This window comes from Botryllus schlosseri, chromosome 1, assembly GCF_051294905.1.
Source record: "Botryllus schlosseri isolate E-star chromosome 1, Bs_hap1, whole genome shotgun sequence".
Lineage (NCBI taxonomy): Eukaryota > Metazoa > Chordata > Ascidiacea > Stolidobranchia > Styelidae > Botryllus > Botryllus schlosseri.
Window position 1 is genome coordinate 33,981,792 of NC_137236.1, and position 19,361 is coordinate 34,001,152.

At 40.0% G+C, this 19,361-nt stretch overlaps 1 protein-coding gene across 4 annotated transcripts in view; it reads left to right on the forward strand.

The window, feature by feature from the left end:
• Positions 1–19,361, forward strand: part of LOC145435693 (uncharacterized) — a 224,194-nt gene that overhangs the window by 184,579 nt on the left and 20,254 nt on the right. For 2 of the 4 annotated variants that reach the window (XM_080312989.1, XM_080312987.1), the window contains exons 6-10: positions 2,061–2,211; positions 4,960–5,041; positions 5,727–5,894; positions 9,715–9,873; positions 12,513–12,644. The exons of the other annotated variants lie outside the window; for them this stretch is intronic. In XM_080312989.1, the coding sequence (XP_080169115.1) occupies positions 2,061–2,211; positions 4,960–5,041; positions 5,727–5,894; positions 9,715–9,850 (537 nt within the window). In that variant the 3' untranslated portion in view covers positions 9,851–9,873; positions 12,513–12,644. Of the gene's footprint in view, positions 1–2,060; positions 2,212–4,959; positions 5,042–5,726; positions 5,895–9,714; positions 9,874–12,512; positions 12,645–19,361 lie in introns of those variants that run through there. 4 annotated transcript variants of the gene reach the window in all.

Genomic DNA, 19,361 nt, shown 5'->3' on the forward strand with positions numbered 1-19,361 from the left:
CGGGTTCATTTCAATATGAATATACTATTTAATTGTATATTTAAGTTCTGTACCTCCAAGAAGCTCTTCCGAAGAATTGTAAAAAAATTGTGAATTTTTGACTTCGATGAATATAAATGGAGAGACCCTCTACTTATAAACAACAATAAACCATTTCAGTCCGTGAAGCATCCCACGATAGTTCAACCTTCAAATTTTCATGTTGATTGGACGATTTTTTGCCTAAAAAATGATTGGTAACTTTCAAGGTACGACAAAATTAAATTTCGAGAAAAAGCCAGTTCAATTTCGTAGCATGCAAAAGTCACAGTATTACTCTAAAAATTTAAAATTAACACAGTTTATAGTCTAAAAAGCGTCAAGGATGCCATGTATATTTCCTGCATTGTAGAGTTTTCTGCTTCTGATGGCCCCGTCCATTCTCACACAGTTCTGAATGAGGTTACTTCCATTCTCTGGTATCCCTTTTTCCATCATGATTTCCCACGGTTTGCAGTATACTCGCTTATTAGTCGCCAATAATACGGTAAATGGCTCGAACAAATCCCGATGCCGTGTTTAGTTGCATGTCTTGTCAAACGCCATGACACACCGAATGACACTGTGATAAATGTGACACTTTAATCCAGCCTCTAACAGTCATCAATATCATATTTGATCGACAAAACAGTCACCAAACTGTCACTGAGGGTCCCAATATTGGCTAAGAAGGGTATCAATTTTTGCATTTGTCTGTTCTTGAGTCCGCCATCATCACTATGAGTAAACCTAGTCTATGCCAACAGAAATAATTTGTGTATCATTTGAAAATCGCTAATTAACTTATTTTCTTTCGCTATCTCCGTGCCTGTGCTACAGTTCTCTCGTTTTTCGAGCTTCGTATATACTCTGTGTGACGTCATAGTCAGCAATAGTGATTGTTATTTGAAATAGTTATTTAAATGCTCGCATTATATTGCTGCCGGTATGCCAAATTATAGTGTCAGCTGAAAAGCTTCAGGAATAAATATGAATATATTACTCAAAAGGCTAAAAGTGGGCCGTGCTACAAGTCGGCAGCTATGGAATGAAAATGATGAAAATTGACTTGGTGTAAATAAGCATTGTACTCGACAAACACCATGGATACTAGAACCAACATCAACCAATATCATTGACCGATTCTTTCACGAATTTTGGAAAAATTTCGCGATGGCGCGATCGACCAGATAAACCCACTAACTGAGGATAAGAAATGTTGTACGCTAGTAATGGTTGGAATATCGTGCTTTGGGATCTGTGGCCCCATAAGTTTAGTTTATAACCCTATGGGGCCCAAGACCAACATTTAGTTGTTGGTGGCTGACCTGGGTGTATATTCACACCCGTTTATCAGGGGTGCTACACGGATGGGAATACACATTTTTCGCTAAAAGCGTAGTTCTACTTGAAAATTTTCAGATTTTTAGGCAAAATTGGACCAAGAATACTTACTTTTACTTATTTATTTAGTTGTAAATCGCTACATCCATTTGTATTTCAGTACTATACGGTGATTTCGTTGACCGCGCCTATGATGAGGGCGCATCTCTGAAATTTTGTCTAAAATCAGTATTTGCTGCACTCTTCGATGATGGGCCGATATAGCAGGAATTGGGTGCTATATGTTTCACTATTCATCGCACCATGATGAATAACACCTCATGCATAAACACAATCGGGTCATTGTAGAATGTACATGAATCGAACCAAGTCATGTGACGCGAGACTATAGGACGACCAAAACACATATTTCGTTGTAACTTCGAAGAATAATTAAGTCACCACATGATTGGTATTTCATCTATCAGTCATGCTATCTGAAAATATGGCCCAAAACTGTTAGGTCTGAGTTATATTCCGACTTTATGAATGCGAGCCGTTTTATATCACTCAATATGATTGCATTAGGTTTATCATCGACCGGTATTTCACTTTCATTATTCACCGCGGTATGATGACTAACGCTTTATTGTGAAGCAAAACCGAAAAGGTCTACATTTCTACATCATGTGAATAATTTCAGCTGATTCGGTTTCCAGGGAATCGAACACAGAGCGGACGTTGCACGCCTGCAAATCATGCTCGAAGTCGGCGGCATATATCTTGACACCGACATGATAATCTTGAAGTCGCTTGATCCGTTGTTGAACTACCCAATCGTGCTCGGTTCGGAGATACCTGGTGCCTTGGGTAGGTATATTTACATTATCTTGCGCCATGAAAAAAGTCCCCCTGAATTATTTTGTACACAGCCTTCTTTCGGTCATTCGTTTATTCACAAATTTTGCCGATTCAAAACTCCACGACACTGCGATAAAATGATATGCTAGAAAATTGCTGAAACGACATGGATTAGTCTTTCTACCAGACACCGACCCACTTTGGCCGAAATCAGAGATATCACACTGGATGAAAAGTAGCAGGAGATAACTGTTAAGAGACCGTTTACCATCAAACTTTATGCTTAGTTGACATCACCTCTCCTGCATAGGAACGGACATAAATAAGTCTCACGGCACGGCGCTTCTCATCTTGTAGTAAACCGCCCTATACCATCGCTACGTCGATGACAAACTCGTGATTTTCGATAATGATAGTTTCCTACATAATATAAACAAATTTCGCCCGACATTGCAACTCACGTCGGAAAAGGAAACTACCGGTGACGGTCACTTCCTTGCATCGGTTTATATCAGTGGTTCCCAACCTTTTACCACCCACGTACCACTTCGAGGTTTGATGCAGTGCCCGCGTACCACCTACATAATTTACGCAAGCCGTAGTCGGTCAAAAATGTTTTCACCATCACCACGCCATAATCACGTATTTGACCTATGTGCGGTGCAATAACCAGGGCGATTTATTTATATAAAAATCGGAGGATTTGGACCTATAAAAACTTAATTTTGACCAAATGTTTACCTCACGCAAATTAGGTGTTTTCGCATATAATGTTACAATTGAACTACTTATATTCATTTCTGGTTGGGACTGTCTGTCCTTACGAAGTTTTGCCTGAAAAAGCGTTTTTGACTTGAAAACTGACATATTTTGACATGATTTTATTTTAATTTTAAGGATATCTGGCCCAGTAGTTATACACCACGTATTATGGTAGAGTTAATCAAAGTTTGTTGTAGCACAACGAAATATTACTTTCCTATATTCCCGGGTAGAAAGTGTCTGCCCTTTATCAGTAGCTTGCCAAGAATAGAGAAATAAGACCGTTCAAAAGCAGTAGTTGCTGACTGACAACACTGAATTTGTGCGTACAATCTACACTGCTGGTGACACACTATGTTGCTTCATTCTGACAATGTTGTCATATGACAATTTTTCATCATGCGCTTCTCTATAAAAGAACCTTGCAATGCCCAATTAGTCTTGCTTCAGTTAGGATAGCGGTAAGTTGACCATAACACCATGTCAATTGTCAACCTATTGGTTTCGTTTGACAGTTTATGATCCACGATCAGCAGACAATAAGCCGTCTACAACGGTAGGCCTATAAAGTAGGCTACAAGCTGTAAAATATCAAAATCTAAGATACAAACGAAATGAAGGGGTCAAAAAGATGTTGACTTCGTAAACAATTTTGACAATCTTTTGATTTAACGCTTCAATTCTGTCAAAATAATCGACCTAGTGATAAAAATTTCTATTAAGCTAGGCATTATCAGCCCGGGTTGATGAGATGCATGGAATTGTCAAATAAATAGTCAAAAAGCTTCAAAAAATTCAAAATCAACCCCACCAGAAATAATAACTTCCTTCGGTCAAATAACAAAAACATAATCTACTCGCGTACCACCTGGGAGACCTTCGCGTACCACTAGTGGTACGCGTACCACAGGTTGGGAACCACTGGTTTATAGAAAGCCTGTTCTCAGGTCAATACCTTCGATGAAGCTCTATTAATCCAAAAGGTCGCAAAATCATTTTGATCGGCACCTTGGTCCATCGGGCGCTGATGATAAACGGAATGCTGAACCTGAGTACATCTGCAAAATTTTCATTAACAACGGGTACCCAGAGTATATGTCATCAAGCGCACAATAATTGATAAGTTACGTCATTGGAACGATACTAAACCATAAGAAACTTCCGAAGAAGTTTCTTGCGAAAATGGGGATGAATACATCCATCTATCTTGGATCAGCCCGGTTTCATATAAATTTGATAAACCACTAACGTCAGCTGTCCACCGTTGTTATCTAACGTTAAAAACCTATTTTGTGTTTAGCAATGTTTCCTGAAACCCGAAATGATGTTCTCCCGACTTCGCATCAAATTCTTGTAATTGATCAATTCAAGTGCCACTGTGATTGTCGGTACATGGGGAGAACTTCCAGCGGTGGCAGGAACGTAATAAAGTACACATTTCACTGTCTATCATATCGTTCATTTCCAAGTCGCGGCAAAATAATCCGCCTGTTCTCGAAGACAAGCAAGCCAACAGAGCCGCCGCTCAAAAGTCTTCCATCAGTAAACATTTGAAAAATTCCACGTGTGCTGCCAATTAGATAGAATGAGGACATGTTTTCTATATTGGGATAGGGTCGTGATTTATTCCATTTGTTTGTTCTTGACTCCACCATCGTCCGTACGCGCCAACCTAGTCTATGCCAACGGAGGAAATTCCTGTATCATTTAAAAATCGCACACCAACATTATTGCGTCACACTTCGCCATTTGGTTTTCAATCTTACCATGTTCTTTATCCTTTATCGTGCTGGTTGCTCAGTAAAAGTATGAATTTACTGTTAATAGTTATTTTAAAGCTGACATTACTGCTGAGGGTATGCCCTGATGAGTGTCAGCCGAAAAGCGTTGAGAATAAATATGATCAGGGCTGAGTGAATACATCCGTAAATTCCGAAGTATACTTCGTACAAGAAATGACTCCGGAATAAATATTCTCTCTTTTTCTTATTGCAGCAAACGGCATAATTATTGCATCAAGGGAATCCTGGTTCTTAAAGCGTTGGTATCAAGAATATAAGTTCTTCCGAGACAAGGAGTGAGTTGAGCCTCGTTCAGAGACCTGAAAATTACTGCGTCACGCGTGTTCGATAAACATCGCCAAACTCCACAGCAACCTCTTACACCATGGAATTGAATGATGATGCATGAAAATCCAGGCGTATCTGCATTGAACGTTGAAGAATACAATATTAGATGAGCTTGAATTTAACACTACATCGATTTTTATTATCAGTACGGTTGCAATAGCAATGGATATGGTGCTTTTGTTGAGGTAGCCTGCGCATTCAAGAGAAGCAACAATATATAATGCTACTTCTAATGTAGTGCGATGCTGGTCAAGTTCTTTTTATTCTGAGAATTCGGTGAAACTATAAGATAGGACAGCAAAAACAATAATCGCGTTTCGAGGAATCCCAAAAATACAATTCCATTCTTCAAGGTTAGATAGCACTATCCAGGCTTTCGCAGTTGAGCCAAATTTAATTCTTCCGCAATTCGACCAAACACAGCAAGTCGCTTTGACTGGCCAGACAGTACCCCGGATATTTCTGACCAATGGTAATAGATGAGGTCGATTATCATAACCAAAAAGCGATTCAGACATCCAAATTATAGAATTTCTTCTCCCCACTTTATAAGCCCCGCTGTCGTATCCAATTGTCACACGCTGTGACACCAATAACTGCTCTTTTTTAACGAACGCTCTCATTAAAACACAGATGGGGCCTTCATTCTTGTTACGTACCTTGGGGATTGTCGAATCTATTTCCTGACCTCATCCACGTTGAGTGGGACACCTTGATTCGTCCTAACTTTGATGAGCTCGCGCTGCTTTACCACGAAGTTTGGGATTGGAGCAAGAACTACGCTATCCACATTTATTCGAGGTATGCGTGATATGTGACGTTTAATGTCGTTGATGAAGAGTGAAATGTCGACATAGGGTATCACTGCTTTACGCCAAGCTCAGCGCGTCACGAAGTGAGGATTTTTAAACGTCCCCATTAGACCTGGGTCGATCGCACATTCTCACCTAAAGGGTGGTATACGAAAACAGAATCTAACTAAAAATTACACGACGGTTATAAATCCTACGTGCGTGGGTACCTGCATACCTTCCAACGTTCAAGCAGAATATGGATTATAATGTTGTATTTGATTGCTATCGCGGCGTAAGTCTAAGGTATGCTGTGATTTCGTGTACCCTCTTTCACAGTTGGTGGTACTAGGGTGTAAATACTAGGGATGGTGTGAACCCCTGAAAGGTTCTGGTTCGTGTGAACGCGAACCTTTTCGAAAGGTTCTGTGTGAACGCGAGCGTGAACCTCATGACGTCACGTGACGTCATATTGCTAATTTGAACCCTTCATTTCAATTATGTAATTGCCTACATTATGTATATGTATTGTACAATGTATGTACTGTACAGTGTACACGATACCTAGCGACGACTCGGGCCACATAATGGCACAGTGCTGAAGTAGGCTACATATTGACGTTTTAAACGTCGCCAAATGTATCAAATGAGGCAATCAAATGATATATTAATTCCATAAAATCAAGATCTTCCGTCGCTTTGCCAACAATTTCGACGAGGACTTGCCAGGGAATATAAGCTTACGCCTCAACGGTCTCGGCCAGACCGAACAATGTGTTCGGCGCCTGAGTATTGCTACATGGATATTGAGCAGAGTGTAAAACGGGTTTCTATACTTGCTACCGATATTACCACACTATCAATAGTGGCGAGATAGCGCAGTGGTATAATCCGCGGATGCAACACCACTGGGTGCGGGTTCGAGTCCGACCGAGGTCGACTTCCGAATCCGATACCTAAGTGTTGGAGGTTTACCTAGGCTCCTCCTTGCCATCTCATCCGCATCAGCGGTGTCTTACAAAAGCCTAGAGGTGGGCCGTGCTATAAATCGACAGATACGGAAAATAAGAAGAATATCGGCCTGGTGTAAATGACCATTGACCATAGTAGTCGACAAACACCGTGAATACCCCAAAACAAACAAACAAAACCACACTATCAAGTTATACAACAGTAGGCAACACCCCAATCGCACGGATTTGGGATTTGGTGTTCATGATACAGTTTACATATGAAATCACGATTGACCCCGTACGCCTGCTAGATTTTTACATCAGAAAATGATATCAATCTCATTGATTGGTTTAAAGTTTAATAAGCATCATTCGCTGACTACATGCAGTGTATTTCGCTCTTGATGTTATGTGATTGCGGGTTAAGCTCACAGCAAAGAGTCACTAAATATTCACTGACGGAAAGCTGGATATTTCGAGCAAACTTTGCAACAACGGAAGTAAAATTTCTCAGATTGTCAAGGTACATATGCTCGTTTAGTCGATAGTCGATTGCTTATGCTGCCAGCGCCATGCATAGAGTGGCCCGCAGTTGAAATGCAATAAATTTAAACCAAAGATGCTATAATGAAGGGAAAATTGCAATATATGAAAAAGGTTCACAGTGCAGAACCTACCAAGGTTCTGTTGTGAACGCGAACCTCAAAATTTCCGAGGTTCACACACAGAACGCGAACGTGAACCACGCGTTCACACCATCCCTAGTAAATACACATTTTTCTCGCTAAGAGCGTACGTGCGTGTTTGTTGTAAATTGTATCAATGCAGACTTTCATTAAAAGGTTGTAATTGTTTTAGAAGTGAGAAGCAATGTTGAGTTCCTTATTTACCACTTCTGTTACTACAGAACAAATCGAAACTTTTAAGGTATTTAGCGTGGGTTTGAAAGCTGGTAATGTAAGATTTCCAAACCCCATTGAGTATGCGGTGTCGTATAAAATCCTAGAAGTGGGCCGTGTTACAAGTCGATAAATACGGAATCAATATAACGAATATCAGCTTGGTGTAAAATGACTAATGTAGTCGCAAAACCATGAATATCAAACAAGCAAACAAGTATGCGGTGCATGTCAAAATGAACCTACCAGTCCCAAATACTACTCCCGAAGAGCAAGGAAGCCGACCATAATATTTTCCTTGACTCGACTTGAGTCATTTCGTGTATTGACTCGACTTGTACTGGAATCATTACGCAAGTCGACCAAGTTTTATAACTCGACACCAGAGGTGGTCAGTAACGAAGTACTTCTACTTTATGGAAGTACTCAATTAGTTTTCCTCTACTTCTACTACGTAATATTTTGTGATCTACTTACTTACTTTTCGAAAGATAGCCTGAGGAATTTCGGGGCTGTTTTCACGGAGTACCAACATTTAATATTCATAAAAGTAGTTATGAAGTGACAAATACATTTTTACGAAAGTATCAGTGAATATAATTTAGGTAGCGGATTGCTTGGTTCCGTTCACACCGCATTGTCGCCCATATCAAATATTTCATCACAGTAAATATGGCCCACCATAACGTTTTAAATTGTCGTTTCGCAATCTAGCAATTACCTATCATTACCTAGCAGCCCATGACGTGTCCTGCTAATCTGGGAAATCCGGCCTTTTTGAACGTGACACCTGTTTAGCAGATCAACTTTGAAGCTTTATGGACATGAAATGACATGAAATATATTTTCCGCTTTTTAGAAGTGGAATTTGTATTTCACTTTCAATTCCTAGTATCATACTTTGAGTTCTAATTACTTTCAGTTCTTTTGTCCGCAGAACATATATGTTGAAGCATAAAACAAGTGTAGTAATGCTTCCATTTTCCGAAAATATAGCTACACTACATATAAATTTTACGATCCACAATATTTGTTATTAAAGTATAATAATCGCGCAAAGTGTTGAAACCGTATCCGATACAACTTATCCGTATTGCTCTTCGCCTGAACTTGCGGCCTTATAATATGGGGTAGGGTGCCATGCCATGATATTCTCTAAAACGAGGTATTCTAGTACACAAAGGGTTGGCATCGCATTTTCATATTATTACTATAATTTGCATCCCATATGATGCGAAAGACTGCTTATCCTGTCGATAATTGATACCTCCTGGGATGCATCAATACGAATCAAGCTCTCAGCACCTTCAGCATAGCTCAATCTGCAGCGTTTGACAGTCCATGTGAACGAATTAAGACTGTTTTCAAAACTACTTACTTACTTTTACTTACTTGAGTAGATTTAAAGTCAGTCAATTCTACTTCTACTCCAAGTAGTTTTAGGTAGCTTATGGAAGAAGTACGTCTACTCGTACTTGGGTGGATTTTTTCGTGACTACTTCTACTTCTACTTGAGTAGTTTCCTTGACTACTTTGACCACCTCTGCTCGACACACTTACTCAAGTCTCGTATGTCAGGACCTATAATTGAAAATAGACCAGAAACTGTCTTTTATCTGTTTTAATACACGTGTTTAGGGTGAGAAAAAGAGTATATTATGAAGTCGAGGCCTTCGATAGCACCCAAGAGTTTAAGAAGTGAGTTGAAGTTCGATACTGAACAATGAACACTTTGGCTTGGACTCGGACTCGAGTCTTAATGCTACGACTCAGACTCAAATCCGTTGCTTCATGACTTGAACTCGGAGTTGACTCGATCGTCAATAGAACATGATTCAACTTGACTCTAGTCAAAACTATAACAGTTAAATTGACTTGTGACTCGTAACCTTGGTGACTTGGTTGCAACCCGGCAATTTTGACAAGTCGGAACTATATAGCTGGCGTGTCTGTCTTATATTTTATGGTGATTGGTCAGGTATCTGAAAAAATGGGACGGACAGGAGGAACGGCCGCTTCGAGAGTTCGCTGTACTCAATACGACTTACGGAGAGATCGCAAGACTGGTTTTATGGGGAGACCCTAAACCTCGTAACGTGACGGAATGGCTTTGAAGGGCGTGTCGAGGGTGATCGAGGTAAAGTTATTTTCAGAGGTGCTCGAAGCTATCATTATTGTTAGTCAAGTAAAGAAGGCCTAATGCTTTCCATTATATGTCGAAACCATACTTCGACTGGAAGTACAAAATATAGGTTTGAAACTGCTCAAGTAAGAAATTTCACATTATAAATGCGGTCGAGGGGTCCATACTTTTATCAGTTAAACGGACATGTCTACTTGAACTTGCGGGGTGTATCTTTGCGACTAACGCAAGATGATTGGTGACACTACAAATAGGCCCTATTTTCGAAAATGAATGGAACAGGGGCTAATCGGCCCAGTTTACCCACCAATTTACCTCATAAAAGCGATGCAGGCATACCCCTAACTTTTCTTTATACTTTACAAATTCCAAATTGTAAAGTGAGTGGTTTTCCTTAACAAATATTGAGGAAGTTGGAAGAAGAGCAAATAGTAGGGTTGGTGTGTGTAAACGTGGGGTTCACGTTCGCGTTCTCTGTGTGAACCTCGGACATTTAGAGGTACACTTTCACAAACGTATCTTGTAAGGTTCTGCACAGGGATATCTAGTTCTAGATATCCCTGGTTCTGCACTGTAAACCTTTTTCATATACTACAATTCTTCACCTCATTATAACATCTTTGGTTAAATTTCTTTGCATTTCAACTATGGGACCACTCTATGCATGGCGCTAGCAACATGAAAAAAATCAACATTAAACGACCATGCACCTTGCCAATCTAAAAAAGTGACTTGCTTTGTTGCAAAAGTTGGCTCGAAATATTCAGCTTTCTGTTCGTCATTATTTAGTAATTCTCTGTTGTGAGATTGACCAGCAATCACACATCAAGAATGAAATAAACAACATGTAGATATCAGCGAATGATGCTTATTCAACCAATCAATGCAATTTCTATAAAGAATACATCGTTGATGGATTGTCCGACACTAGAACAACGCAGACAGATACTAAGAAACAGTGTACATCGAAAGAGAATACCATTCGACTTGGAAAACTTATTGACAGACACCAATATATTACAACACGGAATCGACTTTGTAGCATCATCGGGACGCCGTATATAAATATTAACATTTGACTTCTGACTGAGAGTATCATGTACTGAATGTGCAAGTTAACTTGTGTTAGTGATGGAGTTAGTTGTCACGTGGTGCAAAAAACCACGCTGTTATAAGCATCATTACTTGATTTTATTATTAAATCATATTATTAATGTAAAAAATCTAGGAGGCGTACGGGATCCATCTTGATTTGATATGTTTATTGTATCATAAAACCCAAATCCGTGCGATTGGGGTGTTGCCTATGTAACTTGTTTTGGGTTAGTATCGGTAGCAAGTATAGAAACCCGTTTACACTCATCTGCTCAATATCAATGTAGCAATATTCAGCCTTCGAATATATTGTCCGGTCAGATCTGGACCGTTAAGGCGTAAGCTTATATTCCCTTGCAAGTACTCGTCGAAATTGTTGGCAAAGCGACGGAAGATATTATTAGTATGGGATTATTGTAGCATTTGATTGCCCTAGTTCAGGGGTGGGCAAACGTTTGAGCTCGCGGGCCGCATTCAACATCTGAATCCATTCGCGGGCCGAACTGTATAAAATTTGGATTATAAACCCAAACGCAATATTGATTTGATGTATGTATTGATGTATGTATTGATGTATTGATGTATGTATTGATGATGTATTGATGATGTATTGATGATGTATTGATGATGTATTGATGTATGTATTGATTGTATTTGATGATATAGTGAGGACATGGAGATGATATATATGCTTATTTAAAACAATCCAAACATTGCTTTGATGATATCGTACAGAAACAGTGGCGAGATTTCACAGGCTGGTCGACCTCAAAAACCAATTAGTCAAAACTATAGAGATGAAAGTCAGAGAAGAAATACAGAGCAATAATAATGAATGAAATGCAGATCGCGCCGAGCGCGAAAATTTTTTTTCGGTTGAGCTCAGCTTCGCACCCTCTTCAGATGCTTTCACGTCCCCAAGGGAAGGAGGGGGGTGCGCCCCAGTTAGAGAACCACTGCCTTAGAATTATCATGGTGAAATATACCAAGAAAAAGTTTAATCAAGTCCCAGCATTAATTCGATTTTATCGTCCCATCATTTTATCAATACTTTTAATAAGTTTCTTTAGACTCTCGCGGGCCGCACAGAACGGTGTCGAGGGCCGCATGCGGCCCGCAGGCCGTAGTTTGCCCACCCATGCTCTAGTTGATACATTTGGTGATGTTTAAAAAGTCGGCATGTACTTCACCATTGTGGCATAATGTGGCATGAGTCGTCGCTAGGTATCTCGTATGTCACTTCACTGAAATATAGGGTTGGAATTAGCAATATGACGTCACGTGACGTCATAGGTTCACGTTTGCGTTCACACAGAACCCTTCAAAAAGTTTCATGTCCACGCGAACCTGAGCCCTTCAGGGGCTCACAAAATATCTAATAAATAGTTTAAAGGCATTACCACTCGATCGCGCAGTGCAAAACCTACATAGTTGAATACGCTGAAAAAGTAGAAGTGGCCTACTTCGTTATTGACCACCTCTGTTTATATTGTTATTAGATTCTATGACTAATAAAATGTTTCTTATTCAATCTACAGCATGAAAACCCCGTGTGCTTACACGGTTATGTACGGTTGAGAAGAAGAGGAAAGGCTGCATTAAATCACATATTGCGCTAAATCTCTCTCGTATTTCGAATATGAAATTTCACTCTTTGTGAGGTCATCAGGCGGAAATGATGTTACGTATTGCACTATATCTTTCTGGTGTTTTGAATATAAAATTTTACTCTCTGTGAGGTCATCAGACGGAAATGATGTACATATTGCACTATATCTCTCTCGTATTTTGAATATGAAATTGCAGACCTGTACAAACTATATTGGATTTTCAAAAAGCGCAACTAGAACTAGAACTAAAACTACTCACTTTTTGTATCTCGCAACTATAACTAAAACTAGAACGACTCATTTTCAAAATCCGAAACTAGAACTAGAGCTAGAACTACTCACTTTTCAAACCCCGCAACTAGAACTAGAACTAACGACCTTTAAAATTCTGCAACTAACTAAAACACAATTATAGTTAAATGTGCAATGTGGTGAATTTTTTTGCGACTTCCTGAAATTTAGGGGCTCCCCGAAGTGTTGCAGATTAGCGTTGATCACAACTGGACATTTTACGGCCCGCAGGCCAAATTATGACCGGGAATAGCTGCTTATAATTTTGAACTATTATACATTTGAATGCGTACTAAAACCATTGGCTGAATAAGTTGAACCGAAAATGGGTTTACCTTTAAGGCTGTTTAGTGTTTATTCATGTAATGTGGACACGTAGCCTACGTTGGCCGTATGCACATACTTATAACATGGGTTAATTTAAGTCCGAATTCTGATATAGACACGCAGTCACTCAGCTGAGATGCGAGAAGAAGAATTTCGGAAAACCTGCCTGCGATTATAAATTTCTACACCGCAGAATATAGTGCCATATTTGGCTTGGCCTGCCAATGTATTCCTTGCTTTTCATTCTCAGAAAAATAATTGCCAACCTCTGGCGTAGGGGTTCCCAAGTCCTTAGAAGTTAAGAACCGCACTGAACTAGATTTCATTCTCCTGGAAAACACAGCAATATAATTTTATCAGACATAGAATCGATACTTCAAAAGGATGGGGTTCCTAGTCTAGAATGGGAGAGATTTCGACCCAAATATCCAACCGCTGGCTACGTCACTGTTAGTTGTGATGGCTGTGATCTAGCAATGACTGCACATTGCACAAACCTCATTCAACAGAACACCGGTATTTCGATTCACGCAAAATGACGACAAGTGCTTTCTAGTTGTTCGGCAACTAATAATATTTTTAAATGTACAAATATAACTAGAACTAAAAGTGTTGAATTTTCAAAATATCCAACTACAACTAGAACTACTCCCTTTTCAATATCCGCAACTAGAACTAGAACTACTCCATTGTCCAAATCCGCAACTAGAACTAGAACTAGAGCTATTCAAAAAACCGTTAGTTAGTTGACCATCAACTAGCTAAATTGGTGGTTCGTACATTGTACAAATCTAGTAATAAGGCGATATTTATGTTTCATATATTGCGCTATATTTCTCTCGTATTTTGAATACGAAATAGTTCTATTTGTGATGTCATAATGAGGAATACCTATTGCTGTTGGGTAGGGTCACCATATGTTCTGTTGGACAGACCACTATAATCATTCCTACTATAGCTGACGGTAATCCCTAGTAATTTGTAGCGCACGCTCCGCGCTCACGCGAGCCCCTGATTTCTTGAATGATTACCTTCAACGTGCGATCTTCATCTTCTAGTTACGAACTGCTTGCTGGCAGTCGACTTTTAGGATTCGTGCTACTATCATCGTCGCTGATTTTAGATGTTTTAAATACAAGAAATATGCGAGCGTCTTGACTTGGTCGATTAGGAGTCCGCGGACCTTAGGGAACGCGCCAAGATCACCGCGCGCTATAGAGTGTCGAATAAATATCAATATATCATTCAGCTGTATGATGATGTTCTGTACTCTTATGCACTTATTGGCACATGCGTTGACGTTTTGTCAAAATCGTGCCTTATGTACTAGCTTGGCGAAGGTAACAATGGAGAATTTTTTAGTATCTCACTGCTGTATAAACTTCTAAATGATAAATTGATTCCACAATGAGATATCTGCTTTTACTTTAATCGGCACATCAGTTGACAAAATGTCAACAACCAGAAACAATGGAAGCTTGGACTTGAAAGTCACTACGTAGTAAAAAGCCATGATCACAAAGTGAAAACCATAGTACCATGCGGAAATTTTCATGTGTATTCAGCGAATCACTATCTGAACAGGAGTTGCATTATCAGTACATATGCGTCGGAAGATAATGATTTCTAAGCAGTTGTGTTGAAAAAGTTTTCCTGAGATCTAACTATTGATTTTACAATATACTTGGCATGAGACGCTAGCTATTTTGAATGCAAAGGCCGTGTCTGTAATTATCCTTCAGATAGTACGTGAAACGAACAGAAACGCAAAGGACGTGAGACACGAATGTAAACTGATGCCTAATTCTGTACACAAAAACTTGACAATTTAAGAAGGTGAGGCAGGTCTAGCAATCATGATACGTGCTGGCTTGAACAGAGATAACTTCACTGATTTAGGTGGATACTGGCCCTTAATAGTAGGCGACGCCCTTTTATAGAGTGCCTATGACACTGAATCGATTCCAATTTCTGCTATACGATGGATGCGTTTTGATAACTATCACAATCGACCAGAAAGACAACGAAATGACAGGTTAGCTGCCATTCGAGAGGTATGTGAAGCATTCAATAATAATCTGCGCAATGTCTACATCCCTGAAGAAGCATTGACTGTAGATGAACAGTTAGTCGGATGTCAAGGCCCTATCTACTTACCGTACAGCTTGCTCAATGCTCAGTCTTATGTAAACAAAATAAAAATTGTCAGGAGAAACTTAACTTCTTGCCGAAAAGTTGAGGCTCATCGATGCTACTACTTCAAGCAATTTCCATCGCACAGTTCAGGGTATCAAACGAGGAGGATGCTACAGGTGTGTAAAACATACTCGTTTTGCATGTGACACTTGCCTCCGACGGGTTTGACCAAGACACAGTAAATTTCAGAAGAACGAATATTGCTTGAAATACTGAAAAATTTGCTGCAGTGATCTGTTTCGTTGTACTTGTGTTTGAAATATACCTAGCAAAATATCGCTTATTGAGGTGTGCTTAATAATACTTTCAGAACTACTTTCATTGCAGTAGAATTTATAAACTTGAGGACTGTTCGTGTTATCAAGAGTTAACATCACAATAAGCAACATATAGAAAGAGATTCAAGCAAAACCCAAATTGGAAAATTATGACGTAGGCCTAACCATGAAAAAATGAACGCTAGGTAAAGTGAAGTGTGCCGGTAGTCATAACAAAGAGACAAGAGAAAATCAAATTATACATTACACAGACAATTTGCGGAAAAATGGAATATGTTATAATTGTATAGATTATAGAAACTCCTTCTGCTTCTTATTGCGCCATTAACTCTTGATAAGGGCCACACGAAATATCTCCGAGTTAATACATTCGACTACAATGAATTTAGTTCTGAAAGCAATAGTCAAGTTTAGTACGGCCAGTCACATATTTAAGGTATCTCTACATTTTATCTGAGAGCTATCAAGGTGACTAACATTTAAAAGCGGTATTTTGCTAATCACGCATCTCGGCCGAAGCCTAGTTCTCAAATCTGAATTTGACGAATCCGGACCGGGATGGCGCTCATGCGCTTTCGGTTTCAAAATCCATGTTCTCCGTAACGCTGTTGTTGGTTTGGTCCAAAAGTGCATGAGAGAGAGAGAGAGAGAGAGAGAGAGAGAGAGGGAGAAAGAGAGACGATATTATTTTTCGCCTGCACCATCGAGATGCTTTGACGACGGAGTTGCGATACGGCCGTGAGGTCATCTAGTCTGGGCCCCCATTTTTTCTCCTCCATGCCATCCGTGATTGCGGATCGCCTGGCAGGATAGCTGCGGATACCAATTTTCGAGTCTTTGGTATGACCCAGCCTTGGATCGAACTCACGACCTACTGATCGAGAAGCCGGACGCATAATCATTACACTATCTCGCTCGGCCCAAGGTATTTTATATAATTAGGCCTACATATTCCGGAATCATATCGTAATTGAAAGAAAAAATGAAAATATTGACATTTTTCGTAGATTTTCGATTTGTTCAAGCTAAAACAGACCTCCTAATTATGATCAATGATCGTTTCCTAAGGTTTTATCAATATAAGATCCCCTAAAATAACAAATTCAATATGAGACCAGCGTCTTTGCATTGAAAAACACAAGGAAATGCCAGGTCGACAATTTGTCAACGTGTGTGCCGACTAAGTCACTTAAAATCACTGTGCTGATTTATACATTCTTACAAGGCTATATGAATTACGGAATATAGTGCTAAGAATACAACAACCATCAACAATCTGTGTAGTAGTCCAGACACCTCGCTTTTCAGGGCTCGCATTCGCCCTCTGGCGATCAAGTTTGAGCGACCTTTGATTTCGAAAAGTAGTCTGCAACTACCATCACTGTGTTTACATTGTACAATGTACAGTATAACTTTACACGTTAATCGAATATGAAAGTTCAGTAACCCTACGGTGTACAAAATAGGTTGCCTTTGTGTTCCGGTTTTGTTGTTGTTATGAGTTCAGCCCGCACTATCAATGCCTTCAAAATTACGTTTGAGATAATGCTCTTGTTTAAACCGAGTAGCCTACTCAACTCACTATATCTACCCGATTCCCTGAAACTCGACCTGCTAATTAGGGACACGAGCTTATGTAACCCTAGATCAGTGGTTCCCAACCCTTTTGTCTTCATTTCCCACTTCAGAATTATTCCGAGCCTTCATTCCCAACCAGGACCGTAATAGCACTTCGTCAGCCCTCCCCCCCAAAAAAAAACGATGGTCTTGGGCCCCACACAGGGAAATAAATCCAAATTCGCCGCCAAGAACCCCCTCAGCCTCCCAGAGCTTGTACGCTTTTTTTCCCCGCTACTTATCAGCTACATTGGGTCTACTGTTCAGTGCGTCGCCTAATTTCGACGCGCGAAGCGCGAACAAGGTAAATAATTCATGTTTGAGTCGGACAATATGATCGGGAATTGCATATATATTGCTATCAACATTTCATACCTCTCTGTTCACGTAATCAGATTTAACTGCAGAGCTGAATGAGGTGTGTTGAAAAGGTAGGACCCCTAAATAAGTATTAAACATCTTCGAGCGGACCCGTTGATATATTGACTTCCTTACATTATGCTATTTAGTGACCTCCTATATCTGCTGCGTAAAAAGATATGGAAATCGAGAAAACTAAAAGGCACACACGATTTCAAATTGGTATTGCTTTACTGGCAAATAATTTTTTCTGCGGGATGGCATTTGTCCTGTGGGGTTCAGATTGCCAGGACAGGAACATTCGGCGCCAGCCATTAGCCGCCTATGGACTATTAAACATATGCGTATGTATATATATCGAAGTTATCGGTCTCCACAAGGGCATTTCTTCTCGGCCAGGGTCTTCTCGCTGCTGATCGTTCTGCCATACTTCTCGGATTGGCATATTAGATGGCCTATAACTTTATATGTCTTGGCGCGTCGTGGCGCAGTAATGGCCGACGCCGAAGTCTCCATTCCTATAAATTCTACGTATTTTTGTTGGGGAAGGGTACCCAACAATCAAGATATTCGGCAATATTAAATCCCGCCAGCGCGAAAATATTTTGAAAAAGTGGCATAAATTTCCAAAAAATACTCTATAATTTATGTTAATTCACGTAATAATTTTTGGCCCCTTCGAGGTCCCCCCCCAATGGGGGTTTGGGGTGCGGCAGTTACGGTCCTGTTCCCCACTACCCAACACTATCGTCATCACAGAGCAGCTATTTGCTGGTTTGACTACACATGACACACAACCACACCAGTACGCAAGGCAATCGCCTATAACTGCAACATAAAACGTATTGTGAACCGATACCAGTAACGCTGAAAACTTCGCGAAAGCGTTATTTCACGTCAAATTAGTCATGCTGAAGGCGTTTGTGACGCCATCATTGGCCATCCAAAGTTAAAAATGAGGTCCTGTGAACAACACGCATTATAATTATCGACACATACATTCCAGAGCAGTTAACTGGTAACGGTAATTACGTATGTGTCTCCGTGAATATGTAGAGTGTAGACTATCCTGTATTTAATTTTGAACAAATGCGTCTATTCCCACCAGTGGGAAATTCCCCACCGTTTGGGAACCACTGCCCTAGATAGTCGACACCATTGAAATAGATATAATGCAGTGATTTCCAACCGCGGCTCCAATTGAAGTTTGAAAATCCCATAGAATTATTAAAAAATGAATTTGTAACAAAAAACTTGAATTCATATTAAATAATTACCCTTGCATGGCTTGGAGTCTGGAGTTTATAATTAAGGGTGGAGACCAATTCCTCTGTTGTCGAGCAGCGATTCCCTACTCAGCAACGATTTCGTTCTCACGCCAAATACTCACACTCAAATGCGTTCGGATCGGCACTCAAATTTAAGACAGCTCACCACCAGACTTAAGTGCAGGTGGTGTTACAACACATTTTCCAACGGTATCCGACCATCAAACCAATGAATGGATCAATTGATTCATACAACAGGCTTTACAGCAACCTTATTGATGCGTTCAACCGCCGCAATGACGGAATAAATGCCACTTTTTGTCAAAATGGTCACAGTCAGAATCAAAAATCAATATTGCAATCGATTGACCGATGACCACCTCAAGCAGCCACTGCGTACTGCATTATCTGCAATTACGCTTCGCTTTGACACACTTCTT